We start from the raw sequence: 21,589 nt of genomic DNA on the forward strand, positions 1-21,589 counted from the left end.
TTGCTGGATCGATCATGTAGTAATTCTTAACTTGTTGAGGAACTGCCAAACTTCTCCACAGTGGCTGCACCATTTAATGTTCCCATCAGCAAGACACAAGGGTTCCAATTTCTTCCCCCTGGCCAGTTTCCTGGGGTCTCGGGACCGCCAGCCTCCTGGCCCTCCGTTTTCTGTGCCCGCTGGTCTCACAGGCTTCCTCCCCAGCCTACACCCCAGCCACCTTCTCAGCCACACCCACTTGCTGGGTGGGTTCAGTGGTCTCTGGTTCTGCTACGTCCAAGCTCCCAGGACTGCTGGGGAAGACCTTGGACAAGCGACCCCTGGCGTCGGCTCCCTCTGTGGCTAACCGGAAACCTCACTACACTCTCCTAGCCCCCACCCCTCACTCTCACCGGAAACTCCACTCCCCACAGAAATCCGGGCATCCAGGCCATTCCAGAGCTCCCTCAACCCCTCCCCCTCCCACAAACCCGTCTGCCTCACTTTCTCGCTTCCGCCTCAGAGGAAGCAGGGCCCTGCGCCTGCCTCGTCCCTTCCTCACTCTCTAGAACTGTCTCATCGAGGCTTCCAGCCTTTTTTTTGGACCTTCATGCTTTCTTAGGTCCATGCCCTTCAAGAACCAGCCCAAGTCACGTCTCCGGAAGGCTCGCCCTCACGCTCCCGATGAGGTAGGTGACCTTCGTCTAAGGTTCTCACCCCGGCATGTGATTCTCATTATGCCACACTGTTCACATTTCTCTCCTGATTTTCCTTCCCCACAAAGCCACAGAATCCTCGCAGGTAAGGATTTCTCTCTCGTCGCCGTTTCTAAGGCCTTTATTACAATGCCAGGCACAGAGTGGGGGGTCGACAAATGTTCGGATAATTAAGCAAACCACTCAGCCCGTTTTCATCACCAAATCAACCCACCTTTCCACCGTCCAAACCCTGCCTCCCTGAATCCAGGTAATACCAATAAACCTCTAAACGCAGGCAATTCTTGAATTTGGGTTCAGTTCAACTCCACTGAAATCCAGGTTACTAAAAAATCTATGCAAATGATTGGGACTATCTTTTTTTTTTTTTAATTTAATTAGAAGTGCTCCGCCAGGGGTCACAGCCCATGGAAGTGGAGAGAGAAGCAGACGCTGTACACTGGTGGGAGGAAAGCGGGTGGCCAGGGGGACGCAGTGCAGCTGTGTGTGAGGACGCACCACCAGGGTCTCTGGAAAGTTATTTAAGTCTAAAGTGAGAAGACAAACTTAACTCCTGACAGTATGCCTCTCAAGCATAGTCAGTACCAGGGTGATAGCAAATCTTAAGTTGCCTTAGTTGCTCACTGGAACCAATGGTGAACAGGAAGTAGAATTCTAGACCTGCCATAACAAGTGCTATTTCCCGGCCAAGGACCCAACCACCAGGTGGGCCTGGAGATAGCGGGGCCACCAGATGGAGTAAGTCCAGGCCGCTGAACAACGTCGTGGTCGGATAAAACCACACTGGACAGAATAAATCTTTCCGTTATATTTAAGCCACTACAATTTGAGGATTGTTTATTATACCAATTAACCTGTCTTACTGTCATTGTCTTTAACTTTATAATGCCGGTTACAGAGGGCATAAGAGTATGCTAGCTTCTGGAACAATGCCCACATTTCAGAGGTTTAATGAAGTAAAGACCTCTTCCTGGCTCACAGCGCAGACTAATGCAGCTCAGTGACGGGGAACAGCTTTGCTCCGGCACGGGCTTCGAATGTGGAGGTTCACACAGATGTGTCTCGGGATGTGGTAGATAAGACTGCCAGGCACCAAGATTCTTCCCTTTCCTTTCCTTCCGGCACCTGGGAGGATTTCCTGGTCTCTCTGAAGTTGGGTGTCCAGTGACTTCCTTTAATAAGGAGAAGTGACATGAGACGTTTCCAGGTGGAAGTGTTCGAGAACCAGTGCACACTTCTCCATCGTCTCCCTCCCCCCTCATCATGATTGGTCAGTTTGGAGGTTTCATAGGACTGAAGCATCCTGAATACTGAGTCGATACGTGCCAGGCAGGTTTCCTGGAATGTTGTCTGAGTTGGCAGTGCGCTGTGTAGGTGCGAAGCCTCTGGGAAGATACTTTTTTTTTTTTAATGCCTATATCACCTGGTCTTCCTAGGTGGTCTCCCATCCAAGTACTAACCAGGCCCGACCCTGCTTAGCTTCTGAGATCAGACAGGATCAGGCTCGTTCAGGGTGGCATGGCCGTAGACAAGAGAAGATACATTTTGATTAAGCACTTACTATGGGCCAGGCTAAGTATGTCAAGTGTGAAATGTTTAGCACAGCACCCTAATACACTCTTAATTAGTGTTAATTGTTATCGTTACTCTAATTTTGTCTTAGACGTGTATGTATTTGTTCAAATGGATCCTGTGCTCTAGAGTCCCCAACTTTTTTGGCACCAGGGACCGGTGTTCCTATGAGAACCTAATGCCTGGTGATCTGAGGTGGAGCTGAGGCGGTGATGCTGGCGCTGGGGAGCTTCACGTTCCTGCCGCTCACCTCCTGCTGTGCGGCCCGATTCCTAACAGGCCAGGGACTGGGAGCAGTCTGCAGCCCAGGAGTTGGGGACCTCCGCTACAGGACCCTAATAGATGTCAGAAGGCGGTTGAGCATCTTGCTTATCTTTTTGTGGGCAACCGAACTGAAAGTGTGGATTTCCCGGATCAGAGACAGCATGGTATAGACAGAGCACTTGAACTAGGAGTCAAGGTTGGTTTAGCGCAACACACATTTATTGAGCACCTTCTGTACGTACCAGGCGCTAGAGAAACAAAAAAAATGTGAGCGTGAATCCCTGCCCTTAGGAGCTTGCACTTCTGTGTGGATGGCGAACAAGTAAACAGACAAAGCATGACACGTGCAATAAGAATATAAACAGGAAATAGAGTTACAAGACTTGAGTTCTAGCTCTGCCACTAGCTGTGTGACCTTGGACATGTCACTTAACCCCTCTGGGCTCCATGGATAGTGAGAATGGGGTTGATCATCTCTAACCCCAGAATTTCTAACATCTACAGTTCTCAAAATCCTGTGAGGCAGGCGAGGCAGGCGCGATTTCTCCTTCATAGCGGCAAAGCCTGGGGCCGGAGAGGTTTTGCACAGCAGCCTGGGAGAGCGAGCCCCTGACCATACTCGCGCCGGTCTCAGGGCCAGGCCTAGTGCGTGTACACTCCAGAGCTGGGATCGGACGGACGGGCACAGCCAGGCTTCCGAGATGTCCCCAGCTGGACTCCCACACTTGCAATTTGGAGCTGGCTTCAGACCGAGAAGAGGAAAGAGGGAGTCACCGCCTCTACGTCGCCCCCTCCTGCTGGAAACACGCAGCAGACAGTGGGCCTTTCTGGAAACCAGGAGTCATCTCTCACGGAGCCGCGCAGCGATACTAGCATCACGCCTGGAGATCACGGAGGCTTCGGCGGCCGGCCCCAGTCACTGAGCCCAGGTCCCACTCACAGCCATCTCCTCACCCGCGGGGCTCTGTGCATGATGCAGAGCGCATTTCGGAGGCCAAGACCGCTCTCCCTCCTCACCCCTGTACTTCCTGACCACCCGCACTGAGCCCACCCGGCGTGTACGTGCACGCTCAGGCGATGTTGCAAAGCTCATTTAATTGAAGCAACACGAAGTACAGAGTCCCTCTCTGCTGCGCCTCGAAACCCATGCCATGCCCACCGAAGCCAGAAGGACAAAGCTCTGACTACGGTGGCCACTGCTTTCTCCCACCACGGCAAACAAACGGCCAGGGGCCCTGTGGGCAATCTTACTGTCACGCACCGCAGCTTTCGAGCACGTGCTATGTGTGCCACAGAGAGGCCAGCAACACACAATCCTTGCTCTCCAGGGGTTTATAAACAGATAACAGGAGCCGTCGTCAAGTGACATGAAGAGAGAGTGGTGGATGGCGAGGTGACAGCCACGTGAGAGGCTCAGTCGTAAGTGCCAGGGTGCCGGGGGAAGGGAGAGGCCACCGAGGGCTGCCGCTGTCCTAGAAGGCATCCCAGGGAGGCTGGAGCTGGGCCCTAAAGGGAGAGAAGGACAAAAGTCATTCTTTGTATCACCTACTCTCTAAGGGTGATTCGTAGGAAAACCAATGAAGAAGATAAAAGTGTTCAGATAAAGCATCGCCCGTGGGCAGGCGGACATCCTGCCCGGAGAGGCCCCTTCTGCATCACGACACACACAGACACCCTCCCCCCGGGGAGCTGGCCTCAGAGCGGGCTTCCTGGGCTAGGGACAAGCAAGCCACACAAACGGTTCCCAAGGGCGCTGTGGGGATGGGTCTGGGTTCGAATTCGCCTCGGCCACCTCCTAGCTGTGTACTGTGGAGTAAGTCCCTTAACCTCTCTGAGCCAGTGTTCTCTTCTGTAGAAACGGGCGGATGATGCCAGCCTTGCAGGTTTGTGGGAGATTAAGCAACCGCTAGTTAACCCACTAGCATGGCACCAAACGCTACCACGCCAGTGGGTCCAGAAAAAGCGCTCCCATCACCCTCCATCTTCACAAAGAACGACATAGGGCGGCTCGGTGTGCGTGCTGCAGCCTTCCATAGGCACCCGCGGGCCCCAGCTACTGCTCCGAGGGCCGGACTGGCACTCGAGCTGCATCGCGCCAGCAGCATAGGTTCTGAGCGAAAGTTACCCAGTGCTGCCCTCGTGTGGCCACCGAGGGCCAGCCTTGCACAGACACCCGCGGGCTCCAGCGGCTGCTTCAAGGGCCGCGCTGGCGCTCGAGCTGCATCGCGCCAGCAGCATAGGCTCTGAGCGAAAGTTACCCAGTGCTGCCCTCGTGTGGCCGCCGAGAGCCAGCCTTGCACAGGCACCCGCGGGCTCCAGCGGGTGGCGCTCGGAGCTGCATCGCGCTAGCAGCATAGGCTCTGAGCGATACTTGCCCAGTGCTGCCCTCGTGTGGCCGCCGAGGGCCAGCCTTGCACAGGCACCCGCGGGCTCCAGCGGCTGCTCCGAGGGCTGGACTGGCGTTCGGAGCTGCATCGCGCCAGCAGCATAGGCTCTGAGCGAAAATTACCCAGTGCTGCCCTCGTGTGGCCGCCGAGAGCCAGCCTTGCACAGGCACCCGCAGGCTCCAGCGGCTGGCGCTCGGAGCTGCATCGCGCCAGCAGCATAGGCTCTGAGCGATACTTGCCCAGTGCTGCCCTCGTGTGGCCGTCGAGGGCCGCGCTGGCGCTCGCGCTGCATCACACCAACAGCATGGGCTCTGAGCGAAAGTTACCCAGTGCTGCCCTCGTGTGGCCACCGAGGGCCAGCCTTGCACAGACACCCGCGGGCTCCAGCGGCTGCTTCAAGGGCCGCGCTGGCGCTCGAGCTGCATCGCGCCAGCAGCATAGGCTCTGAGCGAAAGTTACCCAGTGCTGCCCTCGTGTGGCCGTCGAGGGCAGCGCTGGCGCTCGAGCTGCATCGCACCAGCAGCATGGGCTCTGAGCGAAAGTTACCCAGTGCTGCCCTCGTGTGGCCACCGAGGGCCAGCCTTGCACAGGCACCCGCGGGCTCCAGCGGCTGCTCCGAGGGCTGGACTGGCGTTCGGAGCTGCATCGCGCCAGCAGCATAGGCTCTGAGCGAAACTTACCCAGTGCTGCCCTCGTGTGGCCGTGGAGGGCCGCGCTGGCGCTCGAGCTGCATTGCACCAGCAGCATGGGCTCTGAGCGAAAGTTATCCAGTGCTGCCCTCGTGTGGCCGCCGAGGGCCAGCCTTGCACAGGCACCCGCGGGCTCCAGCGGCTGCTTCAAGGGCCGCGCTGGCGCTCGAGCTGCATTGCGCCAGCAGCATAGGCTCTGAGCGAAACTTACCCAGTGCTGCCCTCGTGTGGCCGCCGAGGGCCAGCCTTGCACAGGCACCCGCGGGCTCCAGCGGCTGGCGCTCGGAGCTGCATCGCGCTAGCAGCATAGGCTCTGAGCGATACTTGCCCAGTGCTGCCCTCGTGTGGCCGTGGAGGGCCGCGCTGGCGCTCGAGCTGCATCGCACCAGCAGCATGGGCTCTGAGCGAAAGTTACCCAGTGCTGCCCTCGTGTGGCCGCCGAGGGCCAGCCTTGCACAGGCACCCGCGGGCTCCAGCGGCTGGCGCTCAGAGCTGCATCGCGCCAGCAGCATAAGCTCTAAGCGATACTTGCCCAGTGCTGCCCTCGTGTGGCCGTCGAGGGTCAGCCTTCCACAGACACCCGCGGGCTTCAGCGGCTGGCGCTCCGAGCTGCATCGCGCCAGCAGCATAGGCTCTGAGCGAAAGTTACCCAGTGCTGCCCTCGTGTGGCCGCCGAGAGCCAGCCTTGCACAGGCACCCGCGGGCTCCAGCGGGTGGCGCTCGGAGCTGCATCGCGCTAGCAGCATAGGCTCTGAGCGAAAGTTACCCAGTGCTGCCCTCGTGTGGCCGTCGAGGGCCGCGCTGGCGCTCGAGCTGCATCACACCAGCAGCATGGGCTCTGAGCGAAAGTTACCCAGTGCTGCCCTCGTGTGGCCGCCGAGGGCCAGCCTTGCACAGGCACCCGCGGGCTCCAGCGGCTGGCGCTCGGAGCTGCATCGCGCCAGCAGCATAAGCTCTGAGCGATACTTGCCCAGTGCTGCCCTCGTGTGGCCACCGAGGGCCAGCCTTGCACAGGCACCCGCGGGCTCCAGCGGCTGTTCCGAGGGCTGGACTGGCATTCGGAGCTGCATCGCGCCAGCAGCATAGGTTCTGAGTGAAACTTACCCAGTGCTGCCCTCCTGTCGCCACCGAGTGCCAGCCTGCACTGGCACCCGCGGGTTCCAGCGGCTGCTTCGAGGGCCGCGCTGGCGCTCGAGCTGCATCGCGCCAGCAGCATGGGTTCTGAGCGAAAATTGCCCAGTGCTGCCCTCGTGTGGCCGCCGAGGGCCAGCCTTGCACAGGCACCCGCGGGCTCCAGTGGCTGGCGCTCGGAGCTGCATCGCGCCAGCAGCATAGGTTCTGAGCGAAACTTACCCAGTGCTGCCCTCCTGTGGCCGCCGAGGGCACAGCATCCAGTCCCGCAGACCGGCAAACCCAGCTCGGCCCCGCGTGGTCTGGTGGGGGCTCTTGGTGAGCTTATAACCAACCTTTTGAAGGGTTTTCTATATTTTTTAAGCCCCGTGTGCCAGCGTTTTGTTTTGTTTCTGTCTTGTGTCTCCTTCCTCGGTAAGAACCAGATTAGGAAGCTCTTGAAACATCGGCGAGAGCCGGGGTTCCTCCAGCCGTACTTCACTGGTTAGAATTGTCCTGTTTCCTTCCCCTCCCACCTCCTTGCTGGGTCCTCCTGAGCCCCCAGAGCAAGACTGAGAGCACAGCTCAGTTGCTCCCCCCGCCTTGGGACTCTGCCAGGGCAGAGTTTTGTCCCCTGTGGAGTATCACCTGCCTCCCAGCACTTCTGCTAGAATTAGATGAGGTGCCCCGTGTAAAGCAAGGTGCTAAGGCTCTTGAGCCAGGCTGTCTCTGGGCTGGGGGCGGGGCGGGGAGGGCGGGATACCTTGAGACCAGTGGCCTGTGTGTGACAGAGAGCCACAGCTGACTACCTCCTCCCTGGACTGTATTCCAGAATGTTCTGCTGCTTTCCAAACTGTTTCCTCGGTCCCTGTGAGCTCCTTGGGGGAGAAAGCTGTTGATCCCCACGCTTGGCGTGGTGTCTGGCACGTGGTAGGTGTGAATAAACGTCTGTCATGTCGAGCTGAATAGTAATGAAGGAGCCAGATGGAGCGCACCCTCCAGACATCTAAGAATAACTCGGGGGCCCTACCAAAGTGAAACTGTGCCCCGAGGCCACAGAATGTGTTTTTGTCCTTGGTTCCTACACATCGCCACCTGCCAAGCTAGACCACGTGAATCTTGGTGATGCCCCTCCCCCACCCAGAGCCGCGCCCCTCTGCCCCGAGCCATGACCGGGAACAAATAGCAGCGACATCCCTGGATGCCAGTCATCTCTTTATTCCATCAGTGACCAAGGCGACAGCACCAGATGCAGCGAGGCCTCCCTGAGGACCCCGGGAAGGGCGAGGAGGGTGGACGTGGGGAGCCAGGTGACAGGAGGCCGCCCCTCCCCCCCTCCAGCAACCAGAAGAGATCTGAGGGGCGTGAGGGGGGCTGTGTGGGGGGCAGTACTGCAGTCTGTGTCGGTTCCGGGGCCCCAGGAGGAAGGAATGGTCCAGAGCGGGGCCAGGGGAGGGACTTGTCAGGTGGCTGAGGGTGGACTCCAAGCTTAAGAGGAGACTGCTTGTCTCTGCGTGTATGTCTGTGTGTGCATGTGCGTGCGTATATGTGCGCGTGCACGCGTGTGTGCGCATGAGCATGTGTTTGCATGTGTGTACATGTATGTGTGTGCAAGTGTGTGCATGTTTGTGCGTGCACACTGCTTTGCGGGAACAGGTGTCTATACTACTGAGCGTGTGGGATTCAAGTGCTAAGCCACAGGACCCGCCTGGGGCCAAGGAGGCCAGGAACCCGGGCCCCTGGGCCTTGCAGAGGGGCCCAGGGTGGAGGCCCCCTCTTCACCACGTCACCTTGGAGCGCAGCCTGGGCGGACAGGTCTGGCCTGGCCGGAAGGCTGCCGCGGGCCAGACCCACCTCACGTGTAGGCCATCTTGCTGCACACCCAGGGCCGAGTCATCAGACACTCCGTAGAAACCAGCCTGGTGGGCTCCACGAAGACGCACTCCCCCAGGCCTGCGATGGGGAATCTGGCCAGGAGAGAAGAGACCGGCGCTCACGCCCGGGCACACATGGCCCCCCACGAGGTCCACCCCCTCCCTGGAATCACCCTCCAGGACGTTCAGGCCCGAGACCTTCCTAGCGGGGCCTCCTGTTGTCCCCCACTCTCTGCCCCACAGCCCAGCCACCTGCAGACGCCCCGCAGACACTCCTGGGCACGCCCTGCACCCCCCACCTGCCTCCACACCCTTCCAGGCCACTCACTGGTTCATGAGCCGAGCACCCACCCGGACCACCCTCTGCCCAGCCCCCGCTCCACAGCACCCTGCCTGCACCACAGCCTCCCGCGGGCCTGTGTCTGTCTGTCTGTCCCCACCAGTCCCCCACGCCGCCAGACAGTGGGCTCTCACAGCGTCCGCCTAGCACGGGAGGAGCTCAGCAGAGATGAGCGGAAATAAATGACGAACAGGTTAGGGGTGGACGCAAATAACGCCACACGCAAGCTCAGGAAACCGCGGAGAGCATTCGGGGGTGGGGCGGGGGATGGGGGGGGCTTCTTCCTGCCTAAAATCTTCCCTTTCGCATCTCAGGGTTTCTTCTTCACCTCAGATGTTCACTCTGACCTGAGCCCACTGCCATGGCTGGAGCTGGGGTCTCACAAGAGACGGTGTCAGAATGACCCCAAGAGGGAGCGTGGGGGGCAGGACCCTTCGGTGTCAGGGGACTGTGGCCCCAACGCCCTTGGTCGCCAGGCGGCCGCCCCCGCCTTCAGGGCTCTCCCTGGCTCTGGGAGCGGGAAGCTTCTGGAAGGGGAGAGAAGGGAGCAGGCGTGAGACTTGCTCAGCAGCGCTGAGAACAGCCGTGCGGGGTGGGGAGGGGGGCAGGAAAGGCAAGGAGAAGGAGGAGAGGACAGGAGAGGCGGGAACGTGGCGGGCACAGGAGACAGGAGGAGAGGGGGAGCGGGCAGCGGGGCCACCGCCCTGAGTCAGCCTCCACGGGAGGCCGCTGATGGCCGGCTTCAGGCCGCAGTGGGGGCTGGGGGTCTCGAGCGCCCTGGGGACATTCACACGTCATCATCAGGTCAGCAGCTACATCCCCAGCTGGCTCCTCACGGCCTAGTCCTCCAGCCGGAGGGTCTGGACTGGAAGCTGAGGCTCCGGCTCCCTTTCCCCTGCATTTCCCCACCTGGACTGCCCGCCCCCCAGCCCCACGCACGATCACACCCCCACTGCCACAGCCATGCACCCCAGCACCTGTGGCAACCGCCACCCTCGCCCCACACCACGAAGCAGTCCTTGGCATCGCGCACTTGCCACCCCCATCGCACACTCGCTTCGGGTACCACCGACTCCTCACGAGGTGAGCTCACTGCGAGGACACTCCCGGTGCCCCAGGCCCAGGCCCCCTTCCTTCCACGGGTAACGATGGCTGCCTGTCTCCCTCCCTCCCTCGCAGCCAGGTGTAGCCGCGCGGCTCAGTTCTGGCCAACGCAGAGCGCGGTCCAAGGCAGGGACCTGCTTCCCTCTCTCCTGCAGAGGCTGAGCCGCGCGGAGCCAGGCAGACAGGCTGCCGCGCGGACGGACGGACAGGAGTCACAGGACGGAAAGAGCCTGGGCCCCGGCAGCTGGGAGCTCTGATGACGGCGTGGACCAGAGCCACCAGACTGGGCGGAATTTCGCAGGCGACAGGGAAGGACGTGGCGCGTACCTGACACACGCCGCTGAGCCCTGGGCTTGCACCTCTAGCTAGCACACCACCGAGGGGTCCCCTCTGGGAGCCCGTGCCCGGTCTTAGTTCTGTGGCCAAAGATGAAGCATCCACTCACGTGTCCGGGTCGAACGGGTCCCCGTTGACCCAGTGGAATTCGTCCCCCACTCTGCGCAAGCCAATCCAGGGCTCCCTCCGCGTGAACTTGAACATAAATTCCTGTACCAAGGAAAGAGGAAAAGTTCAGAGTCAGGTGCAACCTACTGACTTCTCACGCTCCCCCAGACTAACTGGCTCCCAAGATACATGGGTGCTGAGAGGAGGGTGCCTCACAGCACCCCGAAAGCGTGGGGTTACAGAGCGCCTGCGCCCACACTGACGGTCCACAGGGCAGTCGCCTGCAGTGGCCCCTGAGGCACCTGGCGCAAGGAGCATGCGCACTGGGCCGGGAAGCCCGGAACAGGGTCGGCGCCCCGGGCTCTGAGCCCCATTCCCGATTTGCAGGAAGCCCGGGGTTGCCCACTTGCCGGGCTGGCGGAGACAGACCCCGGCGCTCAGCCTGGCCGTCCTGCTCTCTCCGGGCCTCCTCTGCAGACGGAGGCTATGAGACCGCGTATCAGAGGCGGACAGAAGTGATTTTTAGACTCTCTGCTATCTTGGATCGCCACGCCACTGTCACCTCCAAAATCCAAAAGGGCCGGTAGACTCACTGACTGTTTCTTTTGCATGTCTACCGATAAGCCTTTTGGACCTGTAGAAGACGCTGGTGCGTTTGAAATCCTTACCCGCTACACTACGCAGTTCAGCTTAGCAAGACCCCCGCCCCCGCCCCCCCCCCCGTACCCCGCGCCCCGCCGCACAGGAATGAAATAGCTGCCCGTGACCACAGCAGTGGAAACAAGAGCCACCGTGGGCGGCTCAGACCGGGGGGGGGGGGGGCTCCCATGCACGCCGGGCTGTGTGGTGGCTGAGTGTGCCCGGGAGGTGTGCCACGGGCCGGGCGCGCACCACGGCCTCGTGTGCTGTCCCGAAGGGTCGCGTGCCACCTGGCACTCACCAGCTCCTTCTGGCTCTGAATGACGGCCAGCGCCGCCTCGTGGGTGTGGCAGTGCTGCCTGCCCGTGTTCCAGTCTCTCGGCTCCTCAGAGAAGAAGTAGCACTTCCTTCCGTAGAGCAGCCAGTCCTCCGGGCAGGGGGCTTCGCACTTGATGCAGCCCTTGGAAGCTGCGGGGAGGGAGGGGGCGCTCAGCTTCGACCGCAGCCCTGGCCACTGCCCCGCCCCCCAGCACTGGCCCCGCCTGGCCCCCCGGGGAGCCCCGCTCGGCTCCCCGCAGCTCCCTCCCCCTGCCTCAGCCCCTGGTTCTCATGGTGCATGTAGACGTCTTCTCAGGTGAGCACCTCAGAGTGCCTGGCAGGTAGAAGGTTGGTGACCAAATGCACAAGCAAGAGGGATCTGGGAGGCTGGCAGAGGCGCCCCCACTAGGGGACGTGACAGCAGGTCAGCCCCGTGGCTAAGATCTCCTCTCTCTCCTCTCTCTCGAAGAAACCCCAGAAACTCGGACTTGGAAGGGACCTGGAGGCCCCTCCCAGCCAGGGCGGGACCCATCTGCAGGCCCCAGGGGCCTGCTGCGTTGGCCGCACCCTCATCCGCCAACGGGGCAACCAGTCCCACCACGACGGAGCTGCTGGAAAGTTCTTTTTCAGTTCTGAGTTCCAATCTGCCTTCCTGTGCCGTGGACCTGGATCTGCCTCCGGGGTGACCCAGAGCGAACCTTGTCTGCCTTCTACACCGGCTTCCAGGCTGAAACACACGCCGTCACCCCCACGGTTCCCGGCAGGGGTCGCCTGTTCTCCAGACCCTTCTCCATCCTGCCTGGCTCCATCCTAGCCGCACTACCACGAAGACGCTGCCCCCAGGACAGACCGGAAATGTCCGAGGTGGCCCCACCGCAGGTGTGGCGATCACGCCACTGACCCCCCCTCCGGGGGGCTGCGGGCTGTCCAGCCTGCAGACCGGGCCTGCGGGTGTGTGCAAAAGTGCATATCCCTGGGAAGGAAGCCCAGAGACTCTTGAAGGGCCTCCTGGCCAGAAGGAATTAAGCCACACTCTCCAGTTGTTTTCACATGATCCGTTTCCAAACCGAGGTCCCCCCAGTGGCCCGAACACGTGTAAATCACCGTTTAAATCCAAATGAAGGATCTTATATCAATTTCTTCCACATTTATCTCATTCACATGGGCTCATCTGAGATTTTAAAGATACATTTTAATCTTGATTTTTTTTTCATCTGTGATATTAAACATCCCTCTTTGGATCGTATTGCATACAAATTCTATAAGCATTTTTTTTTCATACAAGTGATTGATTAAATGTAGAGCAGAACAGCCATGCTCACCTAAGACGCTCATCACCACCAGGATGGCGAACAGCAGGACGGCGATGGCCCCAAGCAGGAGACGGGTGGTGGTGTCTGGGGAGAAGAAAAAGGGTTCAGTTCCTGGCCCCCACCCATCATCGGTCTCCACAGCCGGTGCCCCGACTCCCGTCCTTACAGGAGGAACTCTGAGAGGGGGGGCGGGGCGAGCCCTCCAGGTGATTCTGACGCAGGCAGAAGTCTAAGCTCCGCTGCTGCAGAGAACAGTCCTGACTCTGTGACGCCCCTGCTTGAGAAATCGCCCTCCAGGGCCATGCACTTGAACTCCCTCTGTGGCCATCAGAGCTTGACAATCTTTCATCTCCTGCTGTTTCTCTACCTGGTCCCTGGTTTCAGCCACACAGGCTCCTTGAAATAACCCAGCTGGGTCTTTGTCCCAAACTTCTCCTCCACTGCCCACCCCTACACCTTCCACCCTCTTGACAAAACCTTCCCTGATCCAAAACCTTCCCTGATCCTCTGGCTTCTCCCTCCTTTATTTGTATTTCGTTATTGTTACCATTTAAAGTTTTTATTTCACATCTAATGAAAGAAACTTTATACATAAGGTTCGTTTAAAGTCCTTTTTATTGTGGTAAGACATACGTAACATAAAAGTTGCAGTTTCAACCATTTTTAAAGGTACAATTAGTGGCATTAATTACATTCACGATATTGTGTAACCATCCCCACTGTCCCTTTGCCAAACTTTTCCATCACCTCAAACAGAAATTCTGTACCAATTAATCATTAACTCCCATCTTCACCTTCCCTAGTCACTGGCAACCCCTAATACCAGAATTTCAGCCCTTTTTATGGCCGAATAATAGTCTATTGTACAAATATATACATTTTATTTATCCATTTATCTGACGATTGGCATTTGGGTTGTTTCCACCTTTTAGCCATTTGTAAATAATGCTGCTATGAACGTCGGCATACCAGTATCTGAATCCCTGTTTTCAGTTCTTTGGCGCATGTACCGAGGAGTGGAATTGCTGGTTCATGTGGTAATTGCATGTTTAGTTTTCTGAGGAACCACCACGCTGTTTTCCACAGCGGCTGCACCATTTTACATGCCACCGACAGTGCCCATGCACAAGTGTTCTAATTTCACCACGTCACCAACACTTTTTAGTTTGCATTTATTTTTTTTTATTAGAGCTGCCCTAGTAGTGAGAACTCTCTTTATTTTTATGTCCTCTTTATAAAAACCAGGGTTATGCATGAGCACAGGAGAAAGCAGGACGTCCACAGACCAGAGCTGGTCTGTACACTGTTATTCATCTAGTATCTAGAACTTTCCACAGCAATTTAACATGCTGTGCCTGACCTGCATGATCATATTTCCAGTGATTGGTTTGTACTTCGCAAAAGATGGGGAAATGTTGGGTCTCTTAGACTGGTCCTCTGGTTTCTTCCCCACCTCCACCCCCTTATCCGCTATCTTTTTGCCATTTATTTGCTCTATTTCCTGGAAGATTTTTTTTTCCAGCTTTATCTTCCTAAGCTTCTGCTGAATTTTTCATCGCTACAATTATTATTTTATTTTATTATTATTTATGCCTACAGCACCCGGTCTAGGTCTCCCATCCAAATACTAACCAGGCCCGACCCTGCTTAGCTTCCAAGATCAGATATCAGGTCTGTTCAGGGTGGCATGGCCGTAGACCGTGGACTGTGGCTCCACTAGGGCATGAACCCAGGACCTTCTGTGTGTAAAGCAGACGTGCTAACCACTACAATAAGGAAGGAACCACGTCTATTCTACAATTATTTTTAATCTCCAAAGTTTCTTGGCTTTGTCGCTGTTGTTCTCGGCATAGTCCCCCTCAAAGCATCCTGTTATTTTAGTGATGCCGTCCTTTCTCTTGTCTGAGGATATTACCAATAGGGGTTTGAGGAGTTGGGGGCAGAAAGTTCATTCCTCTCCACGTAGTCTCTCTTTCCCCCAATCGGCCTTTCTTTGGTTCCTTAACTTTGGTCTCTAACTTCCATGTTAGAGACTTTCCTTGGATGTCAGGAGATCCTTGGTTATTTGTTCATGATTGAGACAGGGGGACAATGGACTTCAGTGGAGTCTCTGAGATGGTACAGACTGCAGTCGCTGCGGCCAGGAGAAGCGGCCGGGAAGCCATCCCTGGCATTCAATGTGCGGATGTTGCCCGAATTGCTCGTTCTCAAATGCGTGGGTGTCTAGAGACCCCCTCACAGGAGACTCCCTCGCAGGCTCCTGCCAGGGCTGGGAAGAAGCTGTACAGAATGGAAAGAGGATCTGGGGATCTAAATCCTTCCTAACGCGGTGTTCGCCCAGCCCTCCTGTTTAAAGGTCTGTCATTACTCACTGCCAGGATGACCGGTGTCCCCATCCCTGGGCTTCAGGGATCCTGCGTGTGACTCAGGTGGCTCCTCAGCCAGTGGGATCAGTTACCGCTCATAATTTACTCCCCAGCTCCCAATTTTATTGCTATTGTCCTCTCTCCTGTTCTTGTGGTCTTTGTGGCTTTTTTTTTTTTTTAAACCCGTAAGTGTTTCATTAGTAGGTTTCAGAAGGGAAAGAAGATAAATGCACGCATTCGATCTGCCATCTTTACCCACAAAGTCCAACAAACATGTTGGAGTCCTTTCTATGAGCAAGGTTGATGCAGGCAAGTGACCAGGAGTCCAGAGGTGGGTGGGTGGCCCTAGGGCGGTGAGAGCAGAGGCTCATGCCTGTGCCCCGAGGCCTGGGCTCTTTCTGGATCTGCTCCACTGTCCTAAGGTGGCGGTTTGTCTTAAGGTGGATCGATCCCCCTGGAGCTGCATGACGCTGCCTGTGGCAGGGGCACTGTATGGATCCCGCCTTTCTTTTCTGTACATGCACCTCGGTCCTCTTCTATAGTACTGGCTCTGTAACCCCTCGTGCACAGAAGACGAGAGCATGGCGTCTTAAGCCACCTTACCTGGGTTCGAATCCCAGCTCTGCCGCTTTCTCGATGACTTAGGAACTTGAAAAAGTTACTGAGTTTCTATTTTATTGCATTTTCCTCACCTTTAAAATGAAGTACTAGCATCTGCCTCTTCAAATTTTATGAAAAATCGTTGTATAGTACTTAGAACAGTGTCTGGCATGGTAAATTCTACTTCAAAATTAGCAGTCCCAATGATGGTGGTGATGATGATGATGATGGTAATGGTGATGACGGTGATGATGATGATGATGATGATGGTGGTGATGATGATGATGATGAAGATGGTGATGACGATGGTGATAATGGTGTTAATGATGGGCCCACAGGCTCCCTTAGGGTCAAGGCTGTGCTCTACTCACCTCTGCATTTCCTATAACAGACATAAGCCCCACTTTGAATGCTACAGAGTACCCACTGGCACTAAAACCACGGCGGGGGGGGGCGGGGGGGGGAACTTAGCTACACTGAATGACAAAGTCCTTAATCAGCCTTAAACTCAACTGAGTCTGCAGGAGAGGGGGAGACACCTGCTCGGCAGGGAAAGGGGGCCTGTGCATGCAGCCCCAGCGCTCTTCATTGTCTCACGGCGATGACCGCTCTGGACGCTGCATCATGGACAAAGAGAGGACACTCTAGGGGGCCCAGCTCATTGCTCACTGTCTTCCATCACAGAGGGTGCCTGGGGGCTGGACAATCCAAAACGATATTGTGTTGGTTTCCCGGGGTGGATGTAGCAAAGTACTCCAGAGTAGGTGATGCCGAAAACACCAGGAATTTCTTGTCCCTCAGCTCTGGAGGCCGGAAGCTCATGACCACAGTGTCAGAGGGGCCGTTCTCTCTCTGAAACCTATAGGGGTCCTTCCCTGCTTCTTCCGACCAGCTGGCAGTCGGCTGGCAATCTTTAGCACTTGGCTTACAGTTGCATCACTCTGGCCTCTGCCTTCCTCATCGCATTGTCTTCTCCCTGTGTCTCTGTCTTCACGTGACCATCTTCTCATAAGGACATTAGCTGCATGGGGTTAGGAGCCTACCCTACTCCAGTGTGCCCCCATTTTAACTAATGACATCTGCAACAACCATATTTCCAAATCAGGCCACATTCTGAGGGGCTGGGGGGTAGGGCTTCAACATCTCTCTTTGGGGGACGCAATTCAAGCCATGATAGATGTCTTACCTCAGAAATCCTTCCTTCTAAGCAATGACCTTTATTAGCATGCAGCTTACTTATGCTTATAACTGTATATGATTTAGCCTAATGTGAAAAGGAACAACTGAAATACGCTGGTCCCCAAGCCCAGATGAATCTGCCAGCACCCCCATACCCACAGCTGGCGCCTGCAAGCCATCAGGGCCACAGCCTGGCGACCATAATCTTGACTGTTTAAAACTATCCAATGGAGAGTTTGGTCATTTTTAAATTTTTAAGAGGCTTTGCTAAATGCGTGTGTGTGGTTTTAACCAGGAAGTTGTGGGCTTATGTCTAATCAAGAAACTTTCAACATTAAAAATTCAGAAATGGTGAGCAATGAGAAAAATCTATAGCCCGAGATATGCAGAATCACTCCGCTCCCCACTCCACGCTCCCAGGCTACTTTTCCCCACTCCCACCCCCCCATGCCAGAAATATCCCCATCTCAAATCACCACCAGTCTTTCCCGAACCCAGGCAGGAGCTCTGGGTCACCTTTTTCAGCTTCCCCTCCAAGTCCAAGGCTTAGGGTGGAAGGGAAGGTTAATATTCACAGATGTTAACAGAGAAGACTTGATCAAGGAGAACTTCTGGCTGGCTTTCTATTTGTAAAGCTAATTGTTCATCTAAGGAAAGTCTTAAAGATCTGGGCTTTATTCCCAATCTTATGATTTAGGAAGCTCTCCATTTCACTTAATCTGTGAGGAGGAAAAATTGTCTACACCGGAGGTGGCGGCTTGTCTGAGCAGCATGAGAAACACCTGCACCCGAAGCACAGTTTGAACCTCTCCAGTCAGCGTCACCAAGCCCGATGTCCTTGGTAAGCGCAGGACAGTCAGAAAACCCGACAGGGGCTTTCATTAGTTAGCGACCAACATGTATCCTTGGACAAGACACCTTGCTTCTCTGAGTCTCAGTGTCCTCCTCTACAAACTAGATGTAACAGTCGCCGACCCTCTGAACGCCCTGGAAGGGTAGGTGTGAGGATTAAGTCAGACAGGTGTTATGAATGCCTCCAGCACGGGGTCTGGCACAACGCAGGTGCTTGATACATGTTCAGCTCCTGGTAATAAAGGAGCATGAGTCCCCTGAGTGTTTAGCTTGATCAAATCAAGAAGTGTCATGCTTCTCTCAAGACAGGAGCTCGGCTAAGCAGTGCCCCCAGACGTGGCCGGTCTCTTGCCCATCACAGGTGTTCTCGATGTCTGTGTACTGGGCTCATTATATGGGCTCCTTTTTGGGGTGGGCAGTGGACGCAAAGTAAACAGACCAGCAGTCAAAGGATTTCAACTGAGGACCCCCATCTGGGCTGCAGGAGGCCACGTCTAAGTCACTGGGGAGAGGAGTTACCTGCCAGAGCCCACACCACACAGCACCTTTGTGTAGCCCTGAAAGGCAGAAATTATCATCTAGCTTGGCAGAAGAGGAAACTGAGGCTGAAACAAGTTCAAAAACCTGGCTGTGGCCGTGGAAAGGTCCGGCTTGGGTTTACCTAACTCCAGACTCTGTTCTTTACATCTCGGGAGGCTGTTTGGCCCCGCCCTGTGATTCACTTGAAGGCAGAGATGTTCCCAGTGCCTGGGGCTGTGCCTGGACAGCGTAGGCCCTCATAAATGCTCATGGAAGGAAAGGAAGAGTGGACGGACGTCAGAGGGCAGCACAAAGGCTGGCACTGGGCGCACACGGCAGCACCCTAGAGAGCACCCATCCCCGACCACAAGCTCCGCTCCTGTGTCAGGAGATGGGGGCACCCAGCAAACACCCAGGAGAGACCCCTCAGGGGACTGGCAGAAGGAGGGTTTGTCCACCTTTATTCAACTCAACGCTTCTCAGCCTGAAGCTCATGCACCATCTCTTCTGCTCCAAGATCCAACGTCTTTGCCTCCTTTGTCCCAAATCACCACCCAGGCGTCCGACTTCCCCTCCAGAGTCTGCACAGCGCCCACTCAGGCAGCCCACATCACCTGGCCCGCCAGAACAGCTCTCCCTCCCTGACTCCTGCCCCTTTTCCTCACTGGCCTGGCCTTGGTCTGAGCCCTCTGGGCCACCACCACTTTTCCGAGGGCAAGCCCAGTGGCTCATTCTGTGCTTCAGATCTCTCCACGGATCCTTCAATGTCCAAACACTCCGGGAAGGCCTGGGTGGCCACGCACCCTCTGGGCCCTCCAGACTCATCACTTCTCCCCCCTCCCCCCCATCCTGGTATTCTGGAGTTCAGTTCCCCACAAGGGACAGGCTGGCTATGGCCACTTGGCCCCAGAACATGTCACTCCTTGAGCCTGGTTCATCCTTCCTTCTCTCTATACCTCCTAAGAAGTCACCTACTCCAGGAAGCCTTCCTTTTCTGATGCTCCCTCCCTAAGGGTTGGGTGATCCAGACTCTGGGTCGCCCTAGAGAACACTGCCCAGGTCCTCAGCCTTTGGACTGGGGGTGTCAGGAGTACCCAGAAGCCTCCAGAGGACAGGCCCTCTCTTGCCAACTCCAGGACGTCCCACGTCACACACCACCAGTGGCCAATACAAGTTTCCTAAAAGAACTCTTAAACTTGAAATCTACTCTCCACTTTGCTTACCGCCCCCTTGGTCCTCTGACTGTACCAGGTAGGAGAGGACCCATGACCTTGCAAGGAGGAGCCTCCGGCATATCGTCCATCTATCTCCCCTCCCTACGTGGCCCCACCGCCACCAGGCGCCTCGCCCGCCCCCCTTCTCGCAGAGCACGAGCATCATCTCTGGGGTCTACAGTTTTTGTCACTTTGCTGAAAGCATCTCCACCTCTACAGCCTCGAGCCACCCCCTCAACATGCCAAGTAAGTGAGTGCCAGACAGTAACTGCCCCCCTTCGCTCATGAGGAAACTGAGACTCAGGGCAGAAAACCTGCTCCCAAGGTCAAGGAGTGAGTTAGCTGCAGATGCAGGGTCAAGGCTGTCGCTGTAGGTGGTCCCCAGTCGCATCCCTCTCCCCCCAACGCGGCACCTACTTGCCCTGAAATCATTCCTCAGGGTCCCGGAGTCGCGCCCCCCGCCCTGCCCTCTCCTCCAGGAGATATGCCAAGGTGACTCTGACCGCGGTCCCGGCCCCGGGCCGGGGAGGTGGCCGCTGCGCGCTTACCCTCCAAGGCGGCCTTCCAGCTGGTGCTGCCCTCGTAGCCCGAGCCGGATCGCCGCAGCAGCCCCTCGGGGCCGCGGGCCTCCACCTCGGCGGGCGAGCGCGGCCTGGGCGCGGCGGGGGCGGGCGCGGGGCGGGCGGCGGCGGGCGGCGGCGGTCTGGTCCGCGCGGGGGGCCCCCGCGCCGGCTCGTGCGCCGGCTCCATGCCCGGCGCTCCGCCGCGCCGCGCGCGCGCTCCTGCCGCGGGGTGCGGGGCGCAGCCCGACGCGCCCTCGGCGCTCCGCGTGCGCTGCGGGCCCCCCGGGCCGGGCTCGGGCGCGCGAGGGCCACGGCTCGCACGGTCCGGGGCTCCCCGCGCCCGGCTCCCCGCGCGCGCCCCGCCGCCCCGCAGCCTCCGCGCAGAGCGGCGCGCGGGGAGCAGCGGGAGGAGCGGGGAGGAGCCGGGAGCGGGGAGGGCGGCGCAGGGAGGGAGGCGGCGCCGCGCGGCAGCGACGCCCCCACAGGGCCCCGGCCCCGCCGGCCGCCAGCGGGGAGCGCGGCGCCCGCAGCCGGGACACCTGGCTCCTAAGCCGGCTCCGCCTCCCAGCCTCGCGCCCCTCCTCCTCCTCCTAAAATGCGGCGGGCGCAGTGAGGCTCGGAAAGTTGGGGGGTTTCCTCTGGGCAGCCCTGGAGCCCGAGGAGAGGGGTGGGGTCCGTGACCTGGCCCAGACTCTTGACAGAGGCAAGGACAGAATCGCTAAGTGCCCAGAGAGCGGGCGTCCGAGGGGACACGCAGGGCAACGTTTCAGATTCAGTTAACATTGACCGAGCAACTTCTACGCGCCAGGGACTTTTACATATAGGTGAAAACATCCCCACTTTAGGGTGAGAAGTGGAATTAAAGAGGCCAAGGGCGTTCCCGAAGGCGGCCCCGTCGCGTGTGGTTGGCCCATTTCCTGACTCCCAGGCCCGGACTCCTTCGATGGCCTTTGCTCGCGCCGCCTTGGCTGAGCCGGGGTCGCCTCAGGCTGTAGGCCTTCAGCCTTGACCTTCTTTTGGGTCCATTCTCAATCTCGCCTCTATTTCCTTCTCATCTGTGGTTCTTCTTCCTCAGCTCTTCCGACTCTGTCCCCGCACATCCAACCACCCACCAACTAGTAGGAATTCTCCCTTTCAAAGTCTTAGTCTGTCTACAGCAAGCCGGATCCTGTCTGATCTCGGAAGCTAAGCAGGGTCGGGCCTGGTTAGTACTTGGATGGGAGACCACCTAGGAAGACCAGGTGCTGCAGGCTTAAAAAATAAGGGATTGTAAACTGATAAAGTCCTGGCAACCTGTGAGGAGAACCAAGGGTTGCCTTGCCTAAAAAAAATAAATAAAATAAAAAATAATAAAAATAAAAGTTTTGGTGTGCCTGTTTCTCCCTGTCCTACAGCCATCTGCCAAGTACAAGACAATTTCATCTCTTGTCTGACCACAAGGCAGCCTCATAATGGTCTAGTCAACTCTTCATCCCTCAAATTCAGCGCCTCTGTCTCCGCACCAGAGAGATCTTCCCGAAGCAAAAACCTCACCTGTCATTCGAGGC

General features: G+C 57.3%; 1 protein-coding gene and 1 pseudogene across 2 annotated transcripts; both read right to left on the minus strand.

The window, feature by feature from the left end:
- Positions 1-2,106: 2,106 nt before the first annotated feature.
- Positions 2,107-2,225, minus strand: LOC118611085 (annotated as a pseudogene).
- A 503-nt stretch (positions 2,226-2,728) lies between these two features.
- Positions 2,729-20,358, minus strand: CLEC2L (C-type lectin domain family 2 member L). 2 transcript variants are annotated; one of them, XR_004954034.1, is made up of 7 exons: positions 20,028-20,358; positions 12,759-12,833; positions 11,420-11,586; positions 10,481-10,581; positions 8,572-8,684; positions 3,793-4,037; positions 2,729-3,325 (listed from the first exon to the last, which is right to left on the minus strand). XR_004954034.1 is itself a non-coding variant. In XM_016161911.2 (6 exons), exons 1-5 carry the CDS (start codon positions 20,227-20,229, stop codon positions 8,573-8,575), a joined length of 657 nt encoding a protein of 218 aa, XP_016017397.2. In that variant the 5' UTR covers positions 20,230-20,358; the 3' UTR covers positions 2,729-4,037; position 8,572. The 2 variants fall into 2 exon arrangements, 1 of the variants encoding a protein (XP_016017397.2); XM_016161911.2 differs by having other exon boundaries at positions 2,729-4,037.
- Positions 20,359-21,589: the final 1,231 nt, after the last annotated feature.

The sequence above is a fragment of the Rousettus aegyptiacus genome, unplaced genomic scaffold, assembly GCF_014176215.1.
Source record: "Rousettus aegyptiacus isolate mRouAeg1 unplaced genomic scaffold, mRouAeg1.p scaffold_m13_p_13, whole genome shotgun sequence".
Taxonomy (NCBI): domain Eukaryota; kingdom Metazoa; phylum Chordata; class Mammalia; order Chiroptera; family Pteropodidae; genus Rousettus; species Rousettus aegyptiacus.